The sequence below is a fragment of the Planococcus citri genome, chromosome 5, assembly GCF_950023065.1.
Source record: "Planococcus citri chromosome 5, ihPlaCitr1.1, whole genome shotgun sequence".
NCBI lineage: Eukaryota > Metazoa > Arthropoda > Insecta > Hemiptera > Pseudococcidae > Planococcus > Planococcus citri.
Window position 1 is genome coordinate 37,629,781 of NC_088681.1, and position 22,882 is coordinate 37,652,662.

The 22,882-nt window shown below is 32.8% G+C and overlaps 3 protein-coding genes across 9 annotated transcripts in view; all 3 read left to right on the forward strand.

Annotated features, from left to right (window-relative positions):
* The window catches only part of LOC135847985 (FERM and PDZ domain-containing protein 4), a 192,751-nt gene extending 184,587 nt beyond the window's left edge, over nucleotides 1-8,164 (forward strand). For all 7 annotated transcript variants that reach the window (XM_065367741.1, XM_065367747.1, XM_065367745.1 and 4 more), the window contains 12 exons: nucleotides 2,636-2,772; nucleotides 2,847-2,929; nucleotides 3,256-3,400; nucleotides 3,763-3,939; nucleotides 4,014-4,128; nucleotides 4,207-4,292; nucleotides 4,446-4,571; nucleotides 4,659-4,770; nucleotides 4,853-5,022; nucleotides 5,145-5,423; nucleotides 6,935-7,084; nucleotides 7,188-8,164. In XM_065367741.1, the coding sequence (XP_065223813.1) occupies nucleotides 2,636-2,772; nucleotides 2,847-2,929; nucleotides 3,256-3,400; nucleotides 3,763-3,939; nucleotides 4,014-4,128; nucleotides 4,207-4,292; nucleotides 4,446-4,571; nucleotides 4,659-4,770; nucleotides 4,853-5,022; nucleotides 5,145-5,423; nucleotides 6,935-7,084; nucleotides 7,188-7,532 (1,925 nt within the window). In that variant the 3' untranslated portion in view covers nucleotides 7,533-8,164. The remainder of the gene's footprint in view (nucleotides 1-2,635; nucleotides 2,773-2,846; nucleotides 2,930-3,255; nucleotides 3,401-3,762; nucleotides 3,940-4,013; nucleotides 4,129-4,206; nucleotides 4,293-4,445; nucleotides 4,572-4,658; nucleotides 4,771-4,852; nucleotides 5,023-5,144; nucleotides 5,424-6,934; nucleotides 7,085-7,187) is intronic.
* Nucleotides 8,165-15,802: 7,638 nt separating this feature from the next.
* LOC135847806 (uncharacterized) lies at nucleotides 15,803-18,343 on the forward strand. The gene has a single exon (XM_065367524.1). It carries the CDS (start codon nucleotides 16,134-16,136, stop codon nucleotides 18,258-18,260), a length of 2,127 nt encoding a protein of 708 aa, XP_065223596.1. The 5' UTR covers nucleotides 15,803-16,133; the 3' UTR covers nucleotides 18,261-18,343.
* Nucleotides 18,344-20,256: 1,913 nt separating this feature from the next.
* LOC135848727 (uncharacterized) lies at nucleotides 20,257-22,808 on the forward strand. The gene is made up of 10 exons (XM_065368692.1): nucleotides 20,257-20,477; nucleotides 20,548-20,638; nucleotides 20,730-20,765; nucleotides 20,938-21,030; nucleotides 21,557-21,583; nucleotides 21,667-21,768; nucleotides 21,890-21,925; nucleotides 22,121-22,144; nucleotides 22,227-22,250; nucleotides 22,349-22,808. Exons 2-10 carry the CDS (start codon nucleotides 20,596-20,598, stop codon nucleotides 22,423-22,425), a joined length of 462 nt encoding a protein of 153 aa, XP_065224764.1. The 5' UTR covers nucleotides 20,257-20,477; nucleotides 20,548-20,595; the 3' UTR covers nucleotides 22,426-22,808.
* The last annotated feature ends 74 nt before the right edge of the window (nucleotides 22,809-22,882 follow it).

Here is a 22,882-nt window from a genome sequence, read left to right on the forward strand (position 1 = left end):
AGAAGATTAGATTTGTGATTGTAAGTTGATAAAAAAAATGATATGAAACTCAAAAATTGAGTAACAGGTAGATTTTATTATAATGTGATCAGCTATGAATGAAAATCAACAAAAAATTTCACGCGAACCGATTTTATTATACTTATTTCACCCCCCCCCCCCCTCCTTGTTACTTTTTTGGTAGTACGAATCTGAAAACATCGAAAATAGAAGTAACAAGTTCTCATCTTTAGGAAATGAAAGCCAGAGGCCTGCGAGAAAAAAAAACAGTAGAATAAGTCAACTATCTGTAAAATTGAAGGGGCTACGACTGTGAAAGAAAAACTTGATTTGTCGATACCTCGACGAACAAATTTCATCGTGGTTATTTTCAGTCAATTTATCTCCAAACTTGAAATAAAAAGTGTAGACCATTGTCGAGAAAAATAATGATTTTTTTATGGAAAAACTAATCAAGTGTAACGGGGTAAAAATTAATCCAGGTTTGTTACTGAAATTTTTGGCCCATGAAAAGAATACTAAACAAGCCATATAAAGTTTTTAAAATGAATGATTTTTTTCACAAATGAAATTTTACGTAGGTAATTTTATTGTGACGTAACTCTTTCAATTTTAGTTATAAACAAACTAAATATAATCGAGCCGAATTTTTTTCATTTCCAAAGTTTTTCTACTCGTATTTTCGGTTCCTTTTTCCACTAAAAAAAATTTTTTTTTCAGCAGCAAGTTGTAATTTTTTTGAATTTGATTTTAATGAGGGAACATTTTGAACCTTCACTCTTTGTTTTGAATAAAACCAAAGTAAATCGAAGGTGCATATCCTAAACCCCTTGTAACCAAAATTTCAGCTACCAAAGTTCATTTTTAAATTTTTGGTGAATTTTTGAAAATTTGAAAAATTCAAAAAAGCTGTTTTGAAGAGGATTTTTACACTTCTTCGTGAAATATATATTTTTTTTTTATTAAAGTGAGCCAATGCGAATAATTTCTTGAATTAAATTCCCACTCATCAACTACTATTTCTGCTTTTGGATCATTCTGGAGCCTCCAGCGATTTTCCTATTTTCTACAGGAATTTCAAATCTTTTTGGGAAAGCCAAAAATGAACTTTGGGACGTATAATGTTAGATGGTGCTTATTGAGTACCCTTTCAATCGTTTTATAGGTGTTTTTGCGAGTAAAATGAAGTCATCAAAACCAATGCTCAAGAATAAAAAATGACTACTTTTGATTTTAAAAATTTGCATGATTATTGCAGAAAAAAATTGTAAAAATTTCATTTTAATCTCTTCTTGAAGAACATTGAAGGAAAAGCGTCGATGACATTTAATTTTTTGGGTGTAACCAATGCTTAAATTTTTTTATTTTTTTTCTTAAATTTTCCAAATGGGCATTTTTTTCTAATTCGAAGGGTATCGAGATATATTTTGGTAGACGAGGAAGGGAAGGGGGGTCAGTTTTTCATTGCGTCTTCTGGGTGCCTGAAGATAACTTTCAAGTCACCGTGGTATCTATTTTTTCTTTCTTTGAAGCTGCGACAAATAATCGATCTGAATGACTAAGCATTTCGAATCATAAAATATTTCATTCTATTCTGCGCCAGGCGCCATTTTTGAACTGAAATTGAATTCGTGAAATTATCGATTTCATTTCGTATGAATAAATTCATTTTTTACAAAAGCTCACTGACCCCTAAATTGTGGTGTTTTATCAAAATAGTTCAGTATCATTATTTATATTTTTATTGACGAAGCAGTGTTGCCAAAAAAATTAAGATAATGTTAATTTAAAGTTAAATTAATTGAACTCTTTCAAAATGTGAAAAAAATAATTGCTAATTTTTTTAAAAAATTACCTGGAATTGAATTTGGTAAATTTAGGTATACGTAATAATATTTTAAAATGAAAGAAAAAGTTATGTCTTCATTGATTCGTATTTATGAGGTAATTTTTGAAAGTTGACCTTTCAATTGAAAATCTCTACTTTCAATTATATTAAACAGCCCCCTCCTCTCTTTTTCCGAATGTGTTCAGAGCATACCAACCGAAAAGGGGGAAGAAGGGAGGTCGAGTTGATTTGGAATGACTCAGAGTTGTCAAGATCCCATTTTGAAAATTATTTGTCGCAAAATTGATAAAAAATCGAACGTCCGTGAAATTACAAATTTTTCAATACATTTTCCCACTTTTATGAAAATATGAGAGTTCAGTTTTGACCACCTATGCAGTCTTTTCAACCCCCCCCCCCCCGCCCCCTTCATAATTTGACAGTTTTACAAAAAATCGCATAAAAGTACATATTATATGTAAGTGTCAAAAGAATTGCATACTCAGTTTGCCGTAAATATCTTCTGAGCCATATTTACGGCAAACTGAGTATGCAATTTTATTAACACCATCGATTTGTCTTCAAACCTTTCATAAACTGGAAACAGAAACAAAGGCAGATCCTCCGGTTTTGCAGGGTTTTTTTTGTAATTCTTTTTGGCTTTTGCTGGTGAGACTGATTTTACTCTATCAAACTGGTTGAACTTGAAGTAAAACTGGGAAGATTCCAAATTTTAAAATATCATAAGCGAGAGTATGCAGAATTGTATCTAATTTTTGTTCTTTTTTTTTGTTGTTTTTTTAATAGCTCCGACATATCACGCTCGTCATACAGTGGCTGCTGCTCCCTGGAGCTACCTTAGAGAACCAGGCACAGAGCTGGAAAAATTTGCTGATTTCACCAACACTCCAAAATTTTCCTGTTATCCTGATAATACTTGTAGTGTGAGTAATTTTTCAAATGCTACGTGCTTGAAACTGAAAAAAAAAACCAGCAGGTGATTGAAATTTATTTACAGGTGAATTCAAACAGTAACGGTAATGGAACTCTTCGTAACCCTAGTCATATTAAGTATCCTCAGACTGATAATCATAGAATTAAGTAAGTCTAAAATTTCCCTCGACTGTATAATTGAAGCATACGTTTCCAAAACGTACTAAATCCATTTTCAAAGATTCTGAGGTTGCAAGGCCGTCTAGCATAAAGTTGCGGCCCAAAATGGCTGATTTTTTGATATGTTGTACCCAAGGGTCTTGGCTACAACATATCAAAAAATCAGCCAATTTGAGCCATTTCTACGTTTCCAAATTGTACTAAGTACCATGAATTTCTTATCAATAATTTTTTGGATTTAGTGCGTTTTGGAAACGTATGCTTAAATTACATCGCTTCATGAAATGGTGACACGTGAACGCTTCAATCCGCAGATTTAATACAATGATAACCGACCAAAACGGATACTTGGTTAGTAAAGCGAGCCACAGCAACTCGTCTCCGCTAGACTTACAGAGTGTAATATCAATGGAGATATTGGAAAACGATATGAACTACGCTGATATTCGAAATCAAGATGTAAGTTGATCAGAATACCTACCATATATACGAATGGGTACATATGTATTACGAGTATGTACCTATTTTGAAATGATCGATGATCATGAATTGAAAAGCTCTATTCCAAAGTGGTTTAAGTCATTTCAAAAAAAGGCACGTTTTACGTAGATCTTCATTTCAAAAGTGGGTTAAGTGATCGATTTTTCAAAGTAAATTTTTCCACAAGTAATTGTTCTATGTCCAAAGGAAGGAAAGGTGCACCGACCTTTGGAAACAGAACAAATTTCAGCATCAAAAACTTTAAACGCATTTTTTGGAGAAAAAAATGACTTGACCCACTTTGGAATAGAGCTCTTCAATTTAACACGGTTATTTTACAGGTGATAAAGAGAATAACCGAATTGCAACAGATGGTAGAAAATTCTGAGCAGTATTTAACTCAACATCAGAGAGAATCGAGTGATTCTGATAATTCGCATATATCGCTCGAATCAGAAGCAGCAGCTCCTCCGCCAGGGCAGCTCAAACATAGCGATTCTTTAACGTTATTGGCTCAAGTATGAATTTTTCGTTTTTGTTTTTTTTTTTCAATTTCCTATTTAGTTATTCATCGAGTTTATTTTTTGTGCAGAGTCATGCCAATGTAAATGAGAGACTTTACGAAGCTATGAAAGCTTTACAATTGGCTGATCTAGAAAGTGATACGGATTCTATTTGTACGCCTTCGAATAGTCCTTCTCGTGCGAGTAAGTTTAGTTTATGAAAATTAAAGGTGGAATCACGAGAGATAACGTACTTCTACATAACTTTGTGATTTATTACAGATGCAAATAGAAATCGCGATTCGAATTTAAGTTTTGGTTTACATAGTCCGGATAATATGCTTTCTCAAGAGCAACAGAATATGGAGGTGAGAATTGCTTATGTAATCTGCAAGAGTACAAAATATATTTGGATTTTTTTAGTCGGAAATATTAATCGATTCAGAAAAATTTCAAATGTATCCAAGAAAATACTCTTTTCTCCATTATTAATTTATTAATCGTTTTATTTTTATGCCTAGGATTGGTGGAGAAAAATGCAAGACGAAACCGACTCGTCAGAATTTGCAGACCCTTGTTACTTTGTAGAATCAGATTTCGTAGATTTGACGCTACTTCCACCTCCACCTTTACCAGCATCGCTCAAAGTAAGTTGTTATTATTAGAACGTACTCCCTTCTTCGCTACTTTTTCCTCAATAATTTCTAATTCATCTGATGCGATTTCTTGCGCAGGACGAAGATCGTCGACTGATCGAATCTAGAGCCCCGCCACCGCCTTCTTTTTGTGATGAAAATACCTTCTCTCCTTCAACTACAGAGCAACAAAGACATGACGAATTATTAGGTGCATATTACTTATCAAATCGCTTTTCCGGAATCGGTTTTGTTGAAGAATTTCGAACTTAATTCGTGATTTTTTTCCTTAGATACTGCCTTGTCAAAAGTACTGAACAATGATAAAATATTAAGCTTAGATTTAGACTCGTTTCTGGCTACTATGACTGTTCCTCCTCCTACGCCCAATGCAGCTGTCACCAGTGAACTGACATCGACTCAGATATCCTCGTTTATTATTCCACCGCCTCCGGCAAATCAAGTATGTGAGATGAAAATGATAATTTTTGCACAGGGTGTTTCTCAACGCCATTTTGTTGATGGATTAGAAATGCGTTGATATCCTATTTAAAAAAATATTCCTAATAATTGAACATTTCGCAGGAAAAATCTTCTTCCAAGTTACCCAATGGTCACGCGATAGTGGTCGATAAATTGGAAACATTGCAGCAAAACACAGCCACTTCACCGACCAAAGAAATCGTTCAAGTGAATGGCACAAATTCAACGGATGTGGAGCAATTGACGAAAAACGAAATGGAAAATTCCAGTTCAACTTCAACTTTGACCAATAAAAAGAGAACTGCGCCGCCAAAACTGCCACCGAGGACGGACTCTTTGAATTCGTTGACTAAACGACCTTTACCTCCGACTCCATCTCAGGTATATTTTTCGTGCTCTCGTTGTTTGTTCTGCTTGATCATTTGCTTCAACTGATCTCCCTCTTGAGGAACAAATTGTAATTTTTCAAAGTTATCGAAAATTTGTGAATTATTGAAGATTTGGCTGCAAAATAACTTTTTAACTTTTTTTGAGCTCGTGAAAAAAAGATTGGAAATCATTTTTTTTTTAAATTCACATCTGTGATATAAATTTTATTAATTGAAAAATTTGCTTACTTATTTGGAATTTTACTATAATTTTTTTTTTAATTTCCGAAAAAATATCACAGGCTGATGTTTTTTTAATGTTCATATTTCCGTGAAATAATTATCAAAAAAATGTACTAGATATTTTTTCAAATTGGTATTAAAAAAGCAAATAAAATGAAATGTTTAAAAATAAAGAAAGGGAAGACTTCTTTTTTTAAAAAATTGTAAAATCATTTATTTAACAATTTGGTATCAATTTTAATGACTATAGCATTAATAAACACGAAAAACACTTTCGAAAAAATTGTAAAGTAATTTCAACTGACTTACTGTGCATATCAATTTTAATTATGAAAGCAGCTTTTTGAAACGAGAACTTAGCGAAAAGATGAAACTTAATTAAATGCAAACTTGAAGGAATTTGAGAAGTTTTTTGGAAAAATTGAAAAACAATCACTTTTGATTCGATGCTAAAGTTTTGTTAAAATGTCAAAAACCACAAAAAAAATACATCTCGTGGTTTAACTTTATTAGCAAAAACACTTTTTGTGAATTAAGTAACAAAATAAATTTGAAAAAAAAACTTGAAAGAACTGACACATTTTGAATTATAATAAAGATATATTTTTTTCAAGCTGAAATAATAAAGATGTGCCGAATAACGCATAAAAAAACTTTCTGAAATTAAAAAATAATATAGGTATATATTTTTAAGCAACGACCTTGCACTCAGTTAACGATAATTTTAAAACGATTTTTCTCAACAATTATTTTAGAATTTTTCCAAAATTGTGGATTGTGACTTTGAAAAAATTATTTTTAAAAGAAGGAAAATCAATTTTTTGAATTCAAGAACTTTTCTTAAACTAAAAAAAAGTTTTTTAAAAACTTCAAGAAATTGGATCATTTTTCATAAAAGGAAAAATCAAAATTAGACCAGTTCGAGATGGAATGCTGAAATTCAGTTAAGCGTGTGTCCTATTTCTGACCCCCCCCCCCCAACCAAAAAAAAGTGGATTGGATTTAAATTTAATTTTGAAATTTGTACCTAAATCGATCAGAAGAGTCACAAAGGCGATACATTCAGGATTTAATAGAAACTGGATTTCATTTTAATCCTTTTTATGGCAATTTTTCCAAAACTGGAAAATAAAAAATTGATTTTTTTCTCAAAAATTTACATTTTTTTTTGAAAATTAATACATTTATAAATTTTTATAAATAAAAAAATATGCAACTTTTTTTTTTAATTAAAATTTTATTTATTAAAATCTAATCTTCCTTCAATTTTTTTATCTTTAGAACTCGTCTCAAAATATCTACTTGGACGAAAGCCAAGAAGCCATCGAAGAAGTGTTGAAATTAATAGAAGAACATAAAATCATAGTAGACGAATGTGAAACTGCTCAAGCTCACGGTGGAGGCTCCAACATCAACGAGTTGAAATTCCAAGTAAGCACTATAAGCAATTCATTGAGTTCGTATTCCATTGCAATACGTTTGCTTCCTATTGTCAACATTCGATTCTAACCTCACCTTGACAATTTTCACGCAGGAAATCATACAAGAATTGACTGGCGAAACGAAAACGCTAGTTTCGTCTTCGAAATCGCTAATACGCAGTTATATGGACCCGTCGTCGTGCGATTTCAGCGTTAATTTGTCGAGTTGCGTTAAACAATTGAAAACGTTGATAGAATTAAGTAGACGACTAGTAACCCATACGGCGTCTCCTTTACAAACGAGAAACTTGATATTAAAAGTGCTCGATGTAATTAATTCGTTTCACGAATGCATAACGACTAAAAACATCGAAACTGAGACTATAACCAAACACGCCGAAAACCTAGCTAATGTGTTGGCCACGTTGTTGAGAAGTTTGAGAATATTTTCTCCTTGAATTTTTTTTACTCGGCGTTGGATATTTTTTTTTCTACGATGTTTTTTTTTCTTTTTTGGTTTTGTTTTGTGTTTCTTTTTCTATATTCCTATAGATTTTTTTTAGTTACCATTCCAGTGTATGATGTTGTATATGTATTTTTAACGGTTTAATATTTTTTTCGTATAATTATAATACATATTACGTCATTATTGTTTAATAGCGTTGTATAATTTTTCATTATACGTGTATATTTTAATTAAATTTCTCATGATACGAGTGACATTCCAATGAATATTTCTTAGATGGCGGAATGATCCTCGAGTGGTAGTGTTTTGTTCGCGAATTTATCTGTAATATTATGTAATTCACGATTGCGCTTCTTTTTTCGACGAGTTATGTACTTTTAGGTAATGATTTTCTGTATGTTAGGTTGCTTTGTTTTTTGTGTGTGTAAATTCGATTGTACATATTTATGTATTCTTATATTGTATTCGTCACGATTTAAGGCGTTTTTTTTTTCGAGTCGCTTTGAACTTCTGTTAAATGAACGATTTTGTACGAATTCTTGTCAAGAGTATGTTATGTTTCAACGAATTATGTTTATCGTAATTACATTTAGATATTTGCTTCAAATAAAGTATTTGTTTTTATTCGAGTTGTATTTTTGATGTTGCTTTAAAAAAAGAGGGGAAACGATAATACTGAGTAGATGAATTAAAAAAGATAATTTCGTAACGAGTGACTCAAATTATCTAGTCAAAGATAAATGTAAGAAAGTTTCCATTATAAAAGCGTGTTTTGCGCCTGCAAATCTTACAAGATAGGCAACTTATATCTCTCGGTTTTTTGTAATGGTATAAAAAAACTTAAATCTCGATTCTCGACTCGTCAGAACCACGCCCGCAGTACAATACTGGCATAAGCTCTACATAGAAATCAAATTTGATCAAAATTTTAGTGACGTGAAAAGTTCTATGGATCTAAAAATGTCATAAAATACCTATTTTGGATTTTTCCTGTTGCACAACAATGGCTCGGGCCCATAATTTTTTTAAACAGGTTATTAGAGCTGGGCACTCTGATCATCTTGGATATGGATACAGCTGGTAAACCCACCCCCCATCATTTCGAGTAAAAACGAACCGTTGTAGAATCATTCAACAGTAACCTTGCAACCAATCAAAATGTGTTAAAATAAAATTGTGCGAAAAGTTCAAAAATTCCTACGAAAATCTTTTTTGAGCATTTTGAAAAATTTTGAGTCTAAAATTGAATCATGGTGAAACAAATTGAAATTTTTTGGGTACCTATATAAATTTTTGGATGATCTGAGTTTGATTTTTTTCTTTTTCTTTGTTGTACCAAATGGCAACACTGTTCTATACCTCTAAGTAGTTTCTCATTCTCTGTACCTACAATGTATCTGTACGATTAATATGTAATACAACGTTCTCGTATACGGTACTTTATCTACTTTATTTCTCGTGTACATATCTCATGGTTACTTTTGCACAACAAAGGTTATGGGCCCAGAGTAACGTTTATTTTGTGTGTTCTAGTCAAAGTTTTAATTTTTTATATCAAGCCCAATTTTGTTTCTATTTTGTTTCCGTTTTGTATACTGTCTTAATTAATTTTTTCGTGTCGCGATCAAGTTACCTTTTGTCATCATGTTTGATCCTGCCAACGTCACATATACTGGCATTAGACCATTTGATGGAACAAATTACGACACATGGAAAACTCGAATGTTAATTCTATTGAAGAAAGAAAAGGTACTTGATATTGTTCTCCAACCTATTCCAAGTGTTGCCATTCGTACCGAAGCTTGGATCACTAGTGACGATTCGTGTTTACAATTGATCGTCGCTCATCTTGCCCAAAATATGACCCATATAATTCATGGAAAGAATCACGCGAAATTGTTATGGGATGCTTTGGAAACAAATTACCAAAGCAAGTCGGATGCCCGTATGTCTGCTCTTCGTGACGAATTATATGCATATCGTTACAAAGGTAAAACTTGTGAAGATCTCCGTTCCTATATCGTACAATTCAGATCAACGGCAAATAGATTACGCGAACTCAACGATTCTACCCCAGACAGACAGTTTATCTTGCAGTTACTTCGATCACTACCGATACTATTCCTCCCAATTCGAGCTAATATTGAAAGCCATATCGCCGACTATGATTGGGATAAAGCAACGTCTACGATTTCCGATTATCAACTTTCTGCTTCTCAAGTTTCTGAACCTACCGCATCAACGACTGATCCTAGTGAAAAATTCAAAGATGAGACTCCTGTTTCCAGCGCATTATACGCTCCAAATTCGTCTCGAGGTAATTTCCGAGGTCGTGGACGTGGTAGAGGTAATTTTAGAAATTCGAATTCGAATACTTATAATGCTAATGCTAATGGTAATAATAATAGTGGTAGTAACGGTAGCTCTGGTAATAATCGTCGTAATGTTAGGTGTAATTATTGCAAGAAACATGGTCATATTAAAAGTGATTGCTTTAAGCTTAAGAATAAGAAAGGTAGTGCAAACCTAAGTCACGCTGATACTGAAAATTTCAACGAATTTGCCTTTTTGTCTGTTAGTAATAATTCTGATTTTGGCTCTTGTAATGGAAAAATATCAGGCGCTCTTGATAGTGGTGCAACGCGCCATATGATAAATCGTGATATTTTGCAAAATTCTATTACTCTTCGTGTTCCGATGAATGTCACGATAGCAGAGGCTGGTAGAAGTTTAAAAGCGACTAAAGTAGGTACTTTACGTGTTAAGACAGATAAGGGTTTTGTTTGTGTTTTTAAAAATGTTTATTATGTGCCGAAATTAGTTCATACGTTATTCTCTGTTCGATGTATTGAAAAGTCTGGATTTACTGTCACTTTTAAGAATGATACGCCTACGATTTCGAAAAATACCACAGTGTTAGCTACTGGTACATTGATTAATGATTTGTATATTATGGATTTTGAGCTTATTGATAACCCTAGCGGTGCTTTGTTAACTGTTCCGCCTAGTGCGGACTTGTGGCATCTTCGTTTAGGTCATCCAGGTCAATCTGAGATGAAATTAGTTTCCAAACAGGGTGTCTTTAGTGAAGAGCTCTTACAATCATTATCAACGTGTGATGAATGTCAAGTTTCAAAACAGTCCCGAAGACCACGTTCTTCTTTACCAAAATCAGATACATCGTACACTCGTGCAAATAGCCTTTTGTTTAGAATCCATTCGGATGTTTGTGAAATAACTGGTTCTCCTATTGCGGAAAAATACTTTGTAACCTTTATTGACGAATTTAGCAATTTTGTTTATGTGTACACGATGAAGAATAAGTCCGAAACGTTGTCAAAGTTCAAAGAGTATGTTGCATTAGCTGAGAATACTTTGAATACAAGAGTCAAGAGGTTAAGGAGTGATAATGGTGGTGAGTATATTTCGGAAGAGTTCAAGAATTTCTGTAAAGAAAAAGGTATCTTTCATGAATTTACAACGGCCTATTCACCTGAAAGTAATGGTAAATGCGAGAGATTAAATCGTACCTTGTGTGAGCGTGCTCGAGCAGTTTTGAAAAGTGCATGTTTAGATAAGAAATTCTGGCCGTATGCTCTTCGTTATGTAGTTTACTCTTTCAATAGGATTCCGAAACATAATCAAGTTCCTGCCAAACTTTGGTACGGAAAATTTCCTGATTATTCTAAACTAAAGCCTTTTGGTTGTGTTGGTTTTGTTCGTATTCCAGATATCAAAAGAGATGGAAAGTTAGACGATAAAGGAAAGAAATGTTGTTTCATCGGATATTCTCCTAACGGTTTTTGCATGTACGATTTTAGTGAAAATAAAAAGGAGATAACGAGTGATGTAGATTTTTATGAGACGCGTGTGTACATGAAAGATAACGAAACGCGCGTGTATATGAGAGATAAAGATTCTCCTGATGTGAGCGATGTTCCTACATCTGTCTCATCGTCCTCGACTGTAAGCGATGTACCAACATCTACACCATCGTCTTCGAATATACCTCCTTCATCCAACATTAATCCCCTCGCACCTCCTCAACCTACTACGTTCTCTTTATCTAACCGTCCGAGACGTAACGTGAGAACTCCGTCCTATTTGAATGATTATCAACTTAATCTTTGTGCCCTATCTTCTGAAGGTTTGTCTTATGATGAGGTTTTGCAAGCGGAGGATTCGGAAGAATGGAACTTAGCAATTAATAAAGAGATTGATTCGATGGAGAGACTTCATGTGTGGGAAGTAACAGATAAACCGGAAAATGCTCACTTGATCGATACTACATGGGTATTTAAAAAGAAAGGTAATAATGTATACAGAGCTCGACTTGTCGCTAGAGGTTTCTTGCAACGACCAGGTATTGATTTTCATGATATTTATTCACCTGTCGCTCGTTTAGTTACGGTTCGAGTATTATTAGCGCTTGTTTTGAAATTGAATTGGTTCACTCGTCATGTTGATATTGATACGGCTTTTCTGTACGGTTCTTTGAAAGAAACGATATTTATTAATATACCTCGTGGCCATCCTTTGTATGGTACTCCTCAAGCCGAAGGTTTATGTTTACGTTTGTTTAAAACCATTTATGGTTTACGTCAATCTTCTAGAGAATGGTATGAGGAATTGAAAGATTATTTAGAGTCGTTAGGTTTGAACCATTCAAGTGCCGATTATTGTCTGTATTATGATCTTGATTTAATACTTGTCGTATTCGTAGACGATTTATTTATTGCTGGTCGATCAATTGAAATAATTGATAATTTCGTATCTCGTTTATTGTCAAAATTTAATCTCAAAGACCTTGGTCAATTGTCGAAGTTTCTGAACTTGGGTATCGAGTATGATCGTGAAAATAAGTTATTGTTTGTTGATCAACGTGATTTGATAGAAAAGGTACTGCGAGAATACGGTATGCAGGATTGCTATATCATGAAACAACCTGTGGAAAACAAGTTGTATGCCGTATTGGATAATTTAGATGGGCCACTTATCTCGGATAATTCTTACAAATCGCTTCTAGGAAGTCTAATGTACATTATGCTCGGTAGTCGGCCGGATCTGTGTTACGCCATATCTCTCTTCAGTAGATATCAAGATAAAGCTACCGAAGCACACTATGATTACCTGTTAAATGTTCTCCGATATTTGAAATACACTTCTACTATGAGATTACGTTTTAGCTTAGATAGCTTATCTCCTATTGAAGCGTTTTGCGATTCAGATTACGCTAATGAGGAAGGTAGAAAATCAATATCGGGAAATTTAATCAAAGTCTTCGGTAATCCAGTATTGTGGTCATCTCGAAAACAAACAATCGTTACGTTATCTTCAACCGAAGCGGAGTATGTTTCCTTATCCGCATTAGTAAGCGAAGTAATTTGGTTGATAAACTTGTTCAAAGATATTTGTTTCCGATTAGAGTTTCCCGTGCCTATTCGTATCGATAGCCAGAGTGCTATGCACGTAGTTGAGAATTTTAAAAATAACCGAAGAATCAAACACCTCGATGTTCGATATCATTTTGTCAATCAGTTTGTCGAAGCTGGTTTTATCTCGTTGTTTCATGTCGGTTCAACCAATCAACAAGCCGATGGTCTCACTAAGAGTCTTGTAGGTTCTCGTTTTAGAGATTTTTTACAGTTCTTAAAACTCGAATTGTTGTAATACCATTTGTTTTATTTTACTTACCTGTTAATTCGATTATTTTACCTAATTTATCATGTATTAAACGTTGTATTATTATGTGCCATGTATATTTATTCGATCATAGATTACGTCAACTACGTTGTAATTTCATAAGCATATTCCTATAATCATTTATGTTTCCGATGCGTTTCCGATGTATTCACATCACTTTGATTATTTGTCATTTGGAATATTTGTATTTTACTGTGAAATTATTATGCATTTTATTGTCAATTTGTTTGTGTTCATTGATAATTTTGTTTTAATGTGTAATTAATTATTTACCATTTGCGGGGGTATTTGTTGTACCAAATGGCAACACTGTTCTATACCTCTAAGTAGTTTCTCATTCTCTGTACCTACAATGTATCTGTACGATTAATATGTAATACAACGTTCTCGTATACGGTACTTTATCTACTTTATTTCTCGTGTACATATCTCATGGTTACTTTTGCACAACATTCTTTTTCTTAAGAAGTATGAAATTTATTTTTTCAATTTTCAAAATAATTTTTGAATTTAAAAAATTGTTTGGGTCGTTTTTTGAAATGATTGAAACAAATTAAAATTTTTTGGAGTAATCGGAATGAATTTTTGAATAGAAACGTCGAGTACTGTCCTTGTTGCGGTGGTGGAAGTTGATCAATTTGTTCGTGTATAATTTACCAAAAATTAATCAAATAATTCGATTCGTTCGCGAATGATTCACGAAAAATTAATACAATGAATAATTCATTAATTTGTTCGTGAACGATTCACCAAAAATAAATTGAATAAATCAATTCGTTTGCGAATGTTTCACAAAAAATAATTCAATCCGTTTGTGAATGATTCACCAAAAATTGAGCAAATGAATCGATTCGTTCGCAAATGAGTCACTAATACGAATCGATTCGCTCGCGAATGAATCACTAATACGAATCAATTCGTTCGCGAATGATTCATCAAAAATTGAGTAAATGAATCGATTCGTTCGCAAACGAGTCACTCATACCAATCGATTCGTTCGCGAACGAGTCACTTACACGAGTCGATTCGTTCGCGAACGAGTCACTTGTACGAATCGATTCGTTCGCGAATAATTTAGTAACTTAACTAAAACTATTGATTAACTCGTTCGCGAATTATTCACCTACAAATCAATCAATTTATTTACTAAATCGCCCATTGTTCGTAAATGATTCAATTCGATTGTAAACAGATCAATTGCTGTAAAAATGTTTCAAAAAAAGTGAATCAATTCGTTCGTAAAAAAATTTTAATTGAAGAAAAGTCGGTCTTCTCGCGCTAAATGCGTAAGTGTTTTTTAATTTTTAAAATGCCTAATTTTTGAATTTGAAAATTGTTGACTTTAAGAATATTGAATCCTCTTAAATTTATTGAAAGTTTTGTATTTTCAAATTGAATAGAATTGATTTTTTTCAATTGCTTGGGTAGTTTTTGAACTTGTAAAATTGTTGATTTTGAGAATATTGAGGGAAATTTTTTGAAATTTTTTACATTATCATTTTCAAATTAATACTTATGCAAAATTATTGATCAATTTTTTCAATTATTTTTTGATTTCTTTTCCATTTTTCGAAATATTTCTTGAGTTTGAAAATTTTTGATTTTGGGAACACAGAAAATAGGTAAGTACGTACCTAATTTGCGAATAAATGAATAAATTTCTAATTTTTAAATTTATTACTTGCCGAAAATATTTTTTCAAAATTTACAGTAAAATAACCCTATTTTTAAATTTCATTTTTTGGCACAAACTATAAATGAACGTTTTAAAAATTTGCCAGATAAATTTTCAAATGAAGTTAATTTTTGCAAAACTCAAAGAAATTGAAATTTTTTGGAATAATCAGAATAGATGTCGGTCGGTATAATTTAGGTTCGATTTTTTTTAGGATGTAATGCACACTCTTGTCACTTGTGTCTCTTGTTGCTAAAAAATTTGCTCAGTTATCTAGTTCATTTATGCGTTTGCAAACGACAATTTTCTCTTTTTTTCAAAAATAAATCACTGGAAAAAATTTTGAATTTGAACCGGAACAAAAATATTTTGAAACTATTAGGCAAAATAAATTGAATAGGTCACAAAAATGGTAAATTTGAGTTTATTATGTGTCGAATTTCATTTTCACTCTACTTACAACGTTTTTTCGAAAACTGGAGAATTCAAAAATCCACTGGAGGCGTCAGAATAGTTCGAAACCATCAACAACTGGCTCGTGAGGTCGAAAGTATAGGGTACAAAGCAAATTTCAGCTTTCTACGAGGTTTAGTAAAATGTTGATTTCTTACCATTTTTGGGCCAGATTTAAATGTTTAAAAATTTGCCAAAAATCGAAAAAATGAATTTTAGCACTTGAAATTTTGACAAAGGCTGCTAATATGTACATATATTTCGATGAATGGAAAGTTTTATAAGTAGGTATTTCATTCATTTCCTTCAAAGAAATTCAACTGTTGCTCATTATAATCATTCAACTTCGTAGAAGCAAAGCAGCTTATCTTAAAAAATTTTCTTATCGATTTTTGAATTTAATCATAATTTAACTTAGGTCCTATTCCCATATTTTATTTTCTGTTCTGTTACTCGTTTGAAATAGTGTCTGTGTCGGATCGGTATCTAAAGTTGGTACCTACATTAATTTCTATTTACCTGAACTGAAGTTACGATGAATTCAAAACAAATGATTCGACGTACTTGTAAAGATAGGTACCTACTTGACATTCAAATTATTTTTAAATGTTGCCCGAGCTGCATAAATTCATTAAATTATTTCCATTGAAAAAAAAATTTAAGTTATTAGAATGGCTGATCCTCCACCTCATTCCACTTGAAGAACTGAGGACTTAGTGCCATCATTCAGCTTGATTTCCATATTATATCTATATTTTCCAAATGACACCGAAAACCTTTTGGATCTCTCTTTATGGCACGCTTCTGTTATCTTTTGTGATTTGTTCTCATAAAAAATTGAGACGTGATAGACCACCTGTTCGGATTAGCGATTGGTTCACTCCAGGTTTCACTGAAGAAATCGAAGAAGAAAGCTCAACCACTCAAAAGACAACACCTACATGGATGTTCGTCCATCGACGACGATCGTATTGGACCAGCGTCGGATTCGAAAAGATCTCAACTACTGACACATTTGTCGACAAAACCATGATGTTGGAGAGATTCTTCGAAACCTATCCATATCACATAGTGACCTATCCGTACAAATTTGGTAAAACTATCAACATCGATATGATCTATCGATTCGTCGGCATCGAGTTAAATGAGACAAGAAGACCCTTGGAAAAAGAATTCACATCGAGTTACTCGTTATTCGCAAACCAAACGGAGATAGGTAAAAAGCGCAAAGATATAATACAAAACCATCTGGCAGAGTATCCAGTTTTATACTTGAACTTGATAGGATTTTACATAGGATTGGGTCATTCGAATGAAAGAATGAACAGTATGGGCGATATATTGAAACGATGCATCGTTGAATACGAACCTTTATTGGATTCGGAATTAGTTCAAAACAATCAAACTCATGCTGAAAATTTCGATTTCATTAGGAAAGCTATCGATAAAGAATTAACTTACGTTGACATTATGAACAGTTTGTACGAGTTTTCTCGCATACTCCATAATCATTTTAATAAAAAGGTCGTCTTGTTGATCGACGATTTCGATTTCCCTTTTAATAGCGCCGTCAATAAAGGTTTCGGGTACGAGTTGGTCGATCTATTGGTCATCATGTTGGATAGAATGTTCCATCCTAGTGACGACCAATGCCACGTGGGTTATGCTCTGATCACTGGATTTAGTCATACGATGGCTACTTTGATCAGTACAAAGGTTCCGGAAATTAGGCACCTCGAAGCTTTTGAAAATCACGTATTCGCTCCATTCTACGGTATTACTGATGAAGAACTGGCAGTCTTATTGATGGGTCATTCAAATCTAACCGACGCAGATAGGATAAATATACCTAGATGTTATCAGGGATATTTGATCCGCGACACGAATCGGTCAATCTACAACACTTTCTCGATCATCGAACAAATCAAAAAAGACTGTATGGGGTGTAACAATTCTTGGTACAACAATCAATCATTTTGTTTCACTTTCGTCGAGTTCTTGAATAATAAGCAAATCTACGAATACATGTTGCGATTGATTTTCTCGAACGTGATTGAAATCCGGTTACTTCCTTGCATCGGATTGGAAGATTTGAACGATCTGTGGAGAATCGAACGAGCGCAGAAGAGTCCTTGTGATTTTGATCCACGAGTGCTTTTCTCGTTCTTCTTCGAATACGGTTACTTGAGCTACACTGGTCGAGATAATTGGTACAGGGTGCCCAATACAGAAATATCGGAAGGTTTCAAGCAGTCTATGATGAAATTCTATGACTCGATACTTTGTCAAGGGGAAAGTAGGCAGAAATGGTATGAAAAATACGCGTTAAGAGAGATTTTTAAAGCCAAAAGTGTGACCAATGAAATGTTGATCCATTTTCAAAACGCATTGAAGAATTTAATTCGAACAAGTGAAAGCTTTTATACAACTCGACATGCAAATTTATTCCATTACCAAGCTTTAATTGATTACAACGCGAGGAAGGATTTGGCAAATGGGACTATTAGATCAGTGGTTTATAATGAATCCGTAGAGCAACCCGTTCATATTGTTATGATCAGTTTTCAATCCATCATGGCACTTTGCATTGGGCTAACGGAGAATGGACCTGCTGAAAGTACTCTAGAATATTTGTATCGTTATTCGATCACTTATGAGACCGATCTGCCTGCCAAAATGATCAAATATATAGGAATTAGTTTTAACCAAAATAAAAATGCAGATGCGCTTAAAATGGCCTATGATTGCAGAGGTCATATTGATGCTGAAAATTATCAAGCGTTGTTGGCTACGGCTACTCCATCAACGGCTGCGAAAAGAATAGGAAGGAATTCTAGATACAAGATTAAAAAATCACTTGAGAAAAATGAGAGAGATGTTTCGGTTTGATTTTAAGCAATCACCCATAAGAAAGGGAATAGTTCTGCAATAATGGGGGTTCAACCTAAAAATATATAAATAATTCAAGTTCAGCTGCCTCGTATTGATTCTAAATATCCTAATCTGCTTTGCAGTATGTATTTAAAATTGAAAAAAATTCAAGTAGGTATGTACTCTTTCATCCAGCAGATTTTCAGGATTTTTCAGTTTTGTAAAAATTTTCAAAAAAAAAGAAATACTTTTTAAACTTTAAGCTCATCATTTTAATCGTTCATTTTCAGAACTCGAAAATCAACAAATTCTCTGGAAGCTCCACAACAACTCATGCTTACCACCAACAATCAATTCGAAGGTTGGAAATACAATTTAAGCCACTTTTTCAGTACTAATATTCTACTTCAATTTGATGAAACTTGGAGTTTTTCATGAAAAATGAGTCAGATTTGTAGGTAGGTACCTATTTTTAAAAATCAATCAAAAATCAAAAAAAGAAATTGCCAGCACCTGAAATTAGGCCAGACCTCAGAACGAAATTTTCAGCTACTGAAGTTGATCACAAGACCTTCTGGAGCAATTTGAAATTCCTGGAAAAAATCAACTTTTGTTGGAAGTTCCAGATCGGTCCAAAATGGAGAAAATCAATTCAAGGGTTCAAATTTAGGGGGTAAGGCAAAGTTTCGGGCAATTTGTTGCAAAAATTGATAATTCAGGAATTTTTTGAAAATTTGAGATTTTTTAACTTGTAAAAAAATACACTTTTAAACTCGTTACATCGGATTTTTGAATCACAAACCAAAATCGATTCGGAATGCCGAACTTATGATATCTAGGATTAAATTTTCTGTTGCCGAAGTTGATTACAGCGCATTATGAAGTGATTTAAAGTTGCTGGAGAAAAGTCAACTTTTGCTGAAGGCTCCAGGTTGGTCCAAGAATGGTGAAAATCGATTCGGAGGGTTAAATTTAGAAAGTAGGTGACTTTTTGTGTGCTTTTTTTTATAAAAAATTGACGATTCTGGAATTTTTTGAAAATTCGATGGATATAAGTAAATTTTTTTCGCAATGAACTCGTTTTTTTAGCTACTATACCGGTCAAGAAGGTGGTAATGGATTTTTGGGTTAAAAATGTTTTTTAAAGGTACCAAACAATAATCTATCGTAATTTTCTAAATCTAGGAACAGAGACATTTCACTTATCTTACTTTGGAATTGATTTTTTTTTCAAATAAGTGCCTAACGCATCGTATGATTATTTTATTACAATTTTTGTCAATTTGATAACATTCATTCATTTTATTTTGGATTTTTGAAAAAAAAATCGTGATTGATATGGGTCGTGATTTTCTAGTGGATTGAAAAAAGTACCCAGCGTGTGGTGAGTTATGGATGGTAGATGATTTATGTCAATCGTACAGATATTAAAAGTTTGTCGAAAAACTCCAGTTTTCATAAAAAAATTTCAAATTTAATCGGTAGGTAAAACAAGTTTTTAGATTGTTTTTTTAATCATTTCGAATTTTTTTATGCATATTTTTTATTCATTTTATCGCTACCTTTCCCTGCATCGTAATTTTGCCTCTATGAAGGATTAGGGTGAAAATAGCGATGATTATTTTCCTTCACTAGACCATCGAAGAAAAATCGTACCTCATCTACGTACAAAAAATGAGAAAAACAAGGGAAAAACTACGTATTGAAGAATCATAAATTATATTTATGCAATGAAATTTTTCACGGTTACAAAATATTTTTCTATTCGAAATCCTATTCATTCAAGTACGAAAATTCAACGCAAAAAATGTTGGTACCTACATAATATTATCGTGAATCGTGATGTACTCAGCACCTGATGTAATATTTTCTTAATAAATGTACATACATGCATGCACAGGTGGTAAAACTGTTACAGGTACCTGAAAAACTATGACAATTTTTTGCATGGAATATAAAATGAGTCATTTCAATTCTATACTGTCTATAGTTTCAATAAATCATTAAATCTACGACCATCAAGTTACATATTTGAATCATCGTCTGTACATAAGGTAGGTATAGGTGTAGGAAGGTAGGGGTGGAGGAGTCCTATACCTACGTGGTAGACGCCATTTTTGTACAGGTAATTATATCATGATCAATGTAGGTATCAAAACCTTATATAATCAAATGTAAAATTAAAATTTGAACAGAAAAAATTCAACGATTATTGTCGTAAGAACAAAACTACGAGTAAGTAGATAAATGTTTTTCATTCAAATCGTAGCGAAAAAGTCGGAAATCTAAACGCGTTTTTGTTCAGTTTTAACTTTTAGATAAGTACCTATAGGAGACCTATCGATATCCCAAGATGTATAGAACTTCAGGAACTTTTGTTGGATTGCTGTTATTGGGTGAATAAAAAAAAAATACATTTCAAAGATTTATCCAAGTGATCAATTTTTATTATTTGGGATAATTAATCAGAGAAATTTGTTTTTTCAGGTTTGCTCTGTAGCACAGTTATGAAAGAAACTGCAGGTAAGCATAAGCAATCAATTTGAATTCTGTCATGTGTATGATTAAATGGATACGATAGAGTTTTTTTTTAAATTTTTTTTCAATGTCGTTCTTCTCTTAAATTATACCTAAGCAGTTTATCTTAAAATCTGATAATACATATGTAAGTTATGTACGAATATGAATTTTTCAGCATTTCAAATTGAAGATGCGAGAGAGCATATCAAAGAAATCGTGACATATCTTTATAGCAACGTGCTTAAAGAAACGGTTCCAAGTTTCAATGGTATGAAAATTCGATTGTAGATTCCTTATTATTATACCTATTCTGTACGTATCTAATATCTACAGGGCGCCCAGAAATATCGAGCACCCCTAAAAAAGTTTCGTACTTTGGTTGGTCACAGTAAATGATAATAATGATAGCACATGATTGGTTGTTGGACTGGAGAGATAACATTCCACCAATCATATGCATCTATTTCACGTTGTCAGCCTATATTTTAAATGAAAAACTTTCTTTGGGGTGCTCGATATTTCTGGGCACCCTGTATATCTGGTTTCGCACAAAGAAGCTAGTAATACCTAGGTACCTCATATCTTCTGCGATAAGTTATCTATTTCTTTTCTTCTTCGAGCAGTGATTTTTAAGTATCACAAATCATTGCAGTAACCCTAAAGGTAAACTGGCCACGTAAACTTTTTTATAATACGTACTTATAAGTCTGCAATGATTCGCGATTTCCAAAAATGAGCGATCGGAAATGAAGAAAAATATCTTCTGCGATTGACCGCTGATTTATAATTTTCAGGTGTTGAAGGCGCAACAACTGTCGACGGTAAAGCACCTTACCTACTTACCTATGATAATTTTACGTAGGTAACATGTTGATCTCTTTATCGCTATTCTATACAAAATCAGGTTTGGATTCAGAGGCATCATCATTATTACCTGATGATAAAGTAGAATCAATTAAAGGGATTGTGAAAGATTACACAATAGATCAACTTGAGCCTCTATCAGGTGAGTCTTGGAGTATTTCAGATTTATGAACAATTTAGTTTTGTTACCTATACATATAAATATTACCATTGGGTACAATTCCATCGTTTTACTCTAATTGAGATTTTGTTTCTTTCTTTAGAGGCAGCCACCGAATACATAAGAGTTTACGCTGGATGTAAGTACTTCTTTTACCTAGTTTAGCATAAATAAAAATTAACCATAGGTAGGTAATTAAAATAATTATGTAGGTACCTAATTATTGAATTAAAATTTTTTTGAACGCATTTATTATACTTACTATTACCTAATTACGTATACCTAATCATTTATATATGTATTTTTCCTCCTTTAATTCAAATCATGTATGCAGTGCTCTCAGGTGAACCAGATATACGTAAGTTTATCTCATTTAGTTATTTTCAAAGAAATGTTGCAAAAGTATATACCTACATTAATATCATGACTCTTTTCCTTAGAAAATAAATCAATCCCATTGAAAGGTTTAGTATATTTTTCGTAAATTTTTTATTCCACTTATTTCAATAGGTAATTTATGGGCAACGGATTTTTATTTGATTTTTTTTTTTCTATTTAACAGCGAAATTGCAAGCGATTTCTGAGGTTTATGCAAGCGAACTGTATGGAAAGCCGAAGCCGGGTGCAGATACATCATAGTTCTATTGACTATTGTGTCCCAGCTGCAGTTTAGCATATTTTAAAATAAAAGTCAAGTTCATATTATTATTTGTATAAATTAATCATTAAGCTGTTTCTAAATTCTAAGTTATAATTTTATATAATATCTTGCATATTTAGACATGTATTATGCTAGACTGCTACATATCTATACGTATAAAATTATTGATGTTTTTAGGTTAAATACCTACCATATTATTTTATTATGATTTAAGATATTTATTTAAACGTGCGAGAGTAGGTAAGTAAGGACATGGAAAAATTATAGGAATATAGTTTTAAGCTAGGTAGTCAATAAGCAGTTTTATTGCTTTTCAAACGTTTGTCAACAAAAAAAAAAAATACCTACTTTTCAATCGAAATTTCCTTTACTTATTCTTAACTAAGTTGAATTGTACTGTGGAAGTAATAGTGGATTGAAAAAATAACTAGCTTA

Coding starts and splice junctions, on each gene's coding strand:
- LOC135847806 (XM_065367524.1), top strand. CDS start 16,134: ATGACACCGAAAACCTTTTGGATCTCTCTTTATGGCACGCTTCTGTTA.
- LOC135848727 (XM_065368692.1), top strand. CDS start 20,596: ATGTATAGAACTTCAGGAACTTTTGTTGGATTGCTGTTATTGG. Junction 20,639..20,729: donor TGTTGGATTGCTGTTATTGG/GTGAATAAAAAA, acceptor TTGTTTTTTCAG/GTTTGCTCTGTAGCACAGTT. Junction 21,031..21,556: donor AACGGTTCCAAGTTTCAATG/GTATGAAAATTC, acceptor TATAATTTTCAG/GTGTTGAAGGCGCAACAACT.